The 6,000-nt window shown below is 39.5% G+C and overlaps 1 protein-coding gene across 1 annotated transcript in view; it reads left to right on the top strand.

Annotated features, from left to right (window-relative positions):
- The first annotated feature begins 283 nt into the window (after positions 1-283).
- Bend6 (BEN domain containing 6) overlaps positions 284-6,000 on the top strand; it is a 28,052-nt gene continuing 22,335 nt past the window's right edge. Inside the window, exon 1 of the mRNA XM_038343881.1 lies at positions 284-403. Coding sequence (XP_038199809.1) covers positions 284-403 — 120 coding nt within the window. The remainder of the gene's footprint in view (positions 404-6,000) is intronic.

Genomic DNA, 6,000 nt, shown 5'->3' with positions numbered 1-6,000 from the left:
ACGCGTCACAACATGGGTGATGCCATCTTGACGGGGATGCCAAAGCTGAAAGGCTTTTGAGTCTAGTGAAAAATGTCCTCTAACCTGGCCAGTGGGTGACACAATAGCAGGAAGCCTTCTGTGGGAGCCTGAACGGGCAGCACACGGAAGCAGCGGCATGATGCACCCTCTGTTGTGTTTTTGTTTTTAAGGAGAAGCATTAGCTGCATGCAGAAGAGCAGCACCTACATGGGAGTCTTTGCCTTTGACGGTTTCAGAAAGCTTTCGCTGACTCACTGAGAAGATGCAGAAGATCCTGCAGACAGATGAAATTACCGACAACCAAGTTCTTAGGAAAAGAAAGAGGAAACGGACAGAGACAGCGAACTCAGAGAATGCAAATAGTGCCATGGAGAAAGCACAGGTTGGTTTTCTGTTGCTTTGGTTTAGTCTTCTTATCTTGCTCAAGCATAGTTTACAACGCCTACAATTGCTTCTCGGTACTTTCTCCCCTTTCCTGGTAATTTGTGCTTATTCTTTATTCAATTGAGAGAATATAGCTTCTCTCAAGTAAAGCTGAGTTGGAAACATAGTCAATAGTCCCTACTTCATTTCAGCCAGGACCAGATGTCAGTGTTCAAATTCTGTCTGCTGTTCTATACAACAAAAGATTGTCAAACTGTGTCTGAAAATATTTTTCCTCATTAGACACTTTGTGGAAACTGGTGTGTTTCTTCATTAAGACATAGTCTTGCTCTCTGTTTAGAACCTAGATCATGGAGGCCCTCCCCGTTCCATTCCCTTCCTATGCTTTGGACGACTAACTGACATGGTCATTCTCTATTTTGATTTATATGTCTTCATACAACCACACATTTGTACATGTTTTGTAATACATATAGCATTTTATATTTCCATGTTAATTTTTAAACATCGCACTCTCATAACAAATGTTTTGAGAGTGCACAGTGCTGTCTGCCTTGTATTCCCGTCTCTGACCCACTCTGTTCATACCCCCTCCCTCTCACTGCTGCTTTCCAGCCTCCCTGCATTTCTTTTTTTTTTTAAAATATTTATTTACTTATTATGTATACAATGCTCTGTCTGTGTGTATGTCTGCAGGCCAGAAGAGGGCACCAGACCTCATTACAGATGGTTGTGAGCCACCATGTGGTTGCTGGGAATTGAACTCAGGACCTTTGGAAGAGCAGGCAATGCTCTTAACCACTGAGCCATCTCTCCAGCCCCTCCCTGCATTTCTTACCTGCAATAAAACATAGCTTACCACACACACCGCTCTCACTTTGCTTTTCTACTTGCCATTTGAAGATATTCCCACTGACAGACTACCTTTCTTTCCACCAGCTCTGTTATCCTTCTGTCTAAAGGCACTGTACTCTAGGTAGCTATCATATGTGGAGTGGTTTTCAGTATTCTTCATATTGCCAGGCAGTTTGCACTGTAAAATGCTATCTTCATAGCAGTTAGTGGCACATGGATATCATTATCTAAGTCTTAATTTGCTTCTGAGTTTTCAATAAGCACTGCATTTTACAAAAATCATTTATATGACTTAATATTATGAGATACATATAACTCATAACACATGTTCTATCAAGAAACAAATTCACATTGCTATCAGCTTATATAGTTATTCATCTTTGTTTTTTGTTTTTAGGGCCACTAAAATCCATTGATTTGCCAGTTATCTCTGTTTGAAATGCATAGGAGGATGACCTGTGGCTTGGAATTGTGTGTTTGTTTCTGTTCATTTGACTAGACGTTATAAGATTGCATGGATTAAACTCATTTGTGATTAACTCCAAGTCACCAATAATGCACTGGTGTCACATTGAATAAAGAAATAAAGGCACTTCCTCTTCGAGTGATTTAACCAAGAGGAAGTCCAGATTTAGAGTCTGTGCTTCATGCTCCCTGTGTCTGCATGTTGTCTGAACCTGAAGGCTGTCTTGTTGATCTATCCCTGTGTCTGTCTGTCCTGTCTTTGGGCACCTGTGTTCTCTATGTGTGACTGTCTGTGTATGTCTATTGTGTGACTGTGGTATGACTGTCCCTGACAAAGGGCTTGCTCTATCTTTATTGAACAGCATAGAAAGCATCTCACAAATAAGAAATGGGATACTTTACAGGAATCTTCAACAGATTTTTACAAGGGATTAAGTTATTGGCTCTAACTGATCCCAATTGACCCAGACAACAAACAGTACTACATTGTTTATCAGCCAATATCCATAACCTTTCAACCTTTACGGTAGATTTTAGAAAGCTGCTTTCAACCTCTGTATTGGCTGCCTTCAGGAAATGATACACATGCATTCTCCAGGTCAGAGGCATGGGAGAGCACATAATTAAAGATGACAGCTATGCATCCATTAGGTTAGGTAGGGAAATCCAAGGCAAGTAAGATTGACTGTTACATTGTTCTCTTAAAGGCAGTTTTGTTTTGTTTTTTTTTTTAAGTTGAGTAGACAGTAGGGTCTTTAGTCTTTAGTCTTTAAATTTTTTAGTATTTAGTCTCAAAGTATATTATTAACTCTGGCTGTGAGGTCTAGCAAAAGCTTCAGTCTGATAGAATGTAAGAGGTATTTCACAAAATTTCATTGCCACATAAGATGGCTTTCTGAAGGTTCACTCCATAGTCAACATGCCAGGGGCAGTGAATAGGCCTTTTTCCATTTATACTTTCTTATCATTATCAGTATTAATATTATCAGTATCAGTATTAATATCGACACTTCTGATTTTCATCAGCTATCTTATCAATTTGCTAGTGCGGGCTTGAAACTGCTCAGGACTAAAATAGGCTCATGCTCTTGGGGCCAGTATGGTGCTGTCTTTGGCACTTTGCTGTCCTCAAAATCTTAATAGTTTTCCAGACTACATAATTCTGTTTGTTTCCATTGCAGTTCACGCCAACCAGAGATCTTATTAGGTCCAAGATCTTGGGCCTGAAAGGCCTCTTCTTTTATCATTGCCTCTGTAGCTAGCTTCTTTTCTCTCCAATTTGTAAGTTACTAAGAGGCCTTATGAAACAAAATACTTGAAGGTATGCCTTGACTCCAAAGCATCTCACCGGGCTGGATGCCATCATCAGAGATCACACAGCAAGACTCTTGAGCAAACCAAAGTCTACACTGTTGACCTGGGGAATTGTGGAACGCTTTTCTGATCTTGACATTTAACATTTCTTGGAAGCTGCACTGTATTGAAGATTCTCACACTGTTGATCCATCTTCCTCAGCTCACAACTTTGCCTGTGTCTAACAGCTGCTAATGTTTTCAGGAAAAGGAAATTCAGGCAGGAAGCTTTTCATTCCTTTAAGTTTATGAACCAGCAATGGCACATATTGTTTCTGATCATGTAGCCACAGTGAGGAGCATAGGAATCTGGGAAATGAAGTCTTTAGTTGAGAGTTGCGTGTCCTTCTCAATGCCTGTTTCCATGAAGAAGTGAGAGAGCATAGCTTAGACATAGTGAGCACTCTCTTCCTCCACCAACTTTTCTTTGGGGTTCTGGCTCTGTGAAATACATATTTATGTGTTTATGAGAGATCATACAAAAGTTTGGTAACATTTTCCCGTGACTGTTCTCATCAGGCTTTCTCTATTCCTGCTTTGTAAGACCAAACCAAACCCAAATCGAACAATAAAGCCTAGATGTAGAATGGAAGCGGCGGGGCCATGTCCCGCCACCCGGCCGCCGAAATAATTACACGGAAACTGTATTCTTTTAAACACTGCCTGGCCCGTTATCTGTAGCCTCTTATTGGTTAATTTTCACATCTTCCTTTAACCCATATTTAGTAATCCGTGTAGCACCACGAGGTGTGGCTTACCAGGAGAGATCTTAACCTGCGTCCATCTCAGAGAGGAGAATCATGGCGACTGCATATCGCGACTGCCTGAAGCGGCTCCCCACTGCCTCCTACCCAGCATTCAGTTCTGTCTACTCTGCCTATCTAATTTTCTGTTCTCTTAAAGGGCCATGGCAGTATCTTTATTAATAATGAAATTAACACATAGACACTCCTCCATCATTTCCCCTTTTTCTGTTTAAACAAAAAAGAAAAGCTTTAACTTTAACATAGTAAAATTACATGTAACAAAAGTTATCAAGCAAGAATTACAGTTACAATATTTATATCTATTTTTTATCATAACTAAGGAAAACTATAACTACCGTATTCTTCAACTCCATCAAAGACTCCAGAAGGATATAATATTACCTAAGTAAACAAGAAATATGCAGCTTTCAAACTCTAGAAATGAGAGACAGCTTGCTGCCTGGACAGTCACCCAAAGTTCCTCTGTACCATTGGGGCATCCATCTTTAGCCTTCAGGCCCATAGTGTCCAGCAGACTTTTCCATGAAGCAGGAAATTCCAAAGACAGTTCAGTCACTTTCTGCTGTGTCCTGCAGAATGTCTCGCAGACTCTTTTCATGAATCAGGAACCCCAAAAGGCCATCTCACCTTTAGGCAAGTTCAGCAGTCTTCTTTCTGTGGGTTCCTTGTGTCCAGTTTATGCAACAGTCCAAGCAAGAGCAGTTTCTTGCCCAAATGGCTATCAAACTCCATAAGTAGCCTCTTTGATGCCCATCTTCCTCTCGAAGTAGATTGGTGCTGCCAGGAGCAGACGTGTCTCATTGTCATGAAAAACCCTAAGTTATTAAAACATTAAATGCCATATTCTGCAATCTTTGAAAGATATGAAGAATGTCTATCTAATTGAAATATATCTCTACATATCTAGAAAATCTAATAACATGACTACAAGCTTAACTATTATCAATGATTATCTATTAACAACCTATATTTCCTAATTATACATTACATTTTTAAATGAACTACATAATTACAATACCTTAATCAAGATCAGAAATACATATACATATAACAAATTGACCTTAAAATCCATACCAATGCAAATTATTCATCTCTATATCATCTCCCCCTTTAAATGTAAAAGAACATTTATAAACAATATTTGGGAAAATGGGCGCAGTTATTTCTCTCCAAACTGCTTCCTGCTGAATGGGGGCGCTGTTATTTAGGTCTTTTATGGTGTAACCTGTGTGCTAGGTTCCTCTCAGTTGGCAGTTGAGTGAAGTAATTTTTTTGAAGATGTTCACAGAAACCTTTTAGGAGGGCGTGGTCTATCATACCATATTGGGATAGAAGCAATCCACAGTCTCGTCCTCTGTGAAAACAAAAGAAGAAACTCTTTTCCAAAGCATCATGTTCTTAGATCCAAATCCTGAAGTCATACCATTAAGATGTCCATTCTGGTCTAGACTGTCAGCCCATATAATAAAATGTCTCTCTGTATTTAGCTCCTTTACAGTCAAAAATTTTAAAGAAAACACAATAAAATACATAATCCAGACTCTCTGTGAATTTTTCATTTTTATGTGGCTTATTTTTACTCTATCAGTTTACTTTATTTTGTCTCTTTAAAGACTTTACCCTTTTTTTTAGGCATTAACTTTATTTTCTATATTTTTTTCTCTCAAGCATACGTACATTTATCCAACATTGTGACTCATTTAAAAGTCTTTTATGTCTGAATCTGTCCTATTGTGAATCTGTAATTTTTTTACTGTCGAGAAACATGTTTGATTTGCGCCTTCACATCGCTAAACATTTAAGACTCTAAGCTGTGACATTCCTAGGTTAAAAACAGGTACTGCAGGCTTCCCAGTCCAACATGGCGGAGCCGCTTGTGACTCTGAATTGGTTGGCAAACAGCGAAAGGCTGTGTTAAACTCTCTCTCTCTCTCCTTTATTTAAAGCCCTCTCAGGTTTTTAAGTGGATTTAGTCACCACGTTGGAGCGCCAATCTGTAGAATGGAAGTGGCGGGGCCATGTCCCGCCACCCGGCCACCGGCTAGCTTTACACCCGAAATAATTACACAGAAACTGTATTCTTTTAAACACTGCCTGGCCCGTTATCTGTAGCCTCTTATTGGTTAATTCTCACATCCTCCTTTAACCCATATTT

This window comes from Arvicola amphibius, chromosome 9 (assembly GCF_903992535.2).
Source record: "Arvicola amphibius chromosome 9, mArvAmp1.2, whole genome shotgun sequence".
NCBI lineage: Eukaryota > Metazoa > Chordata > Mammalia > Rodentia > Cricetidae > Arvicola > Arvicola amphibius.
The sequence above is the reverse complement of the archived record's forward strand: the minus strand, read 5'-3'. Positions and strand labels throughout refer to the sequence as shown.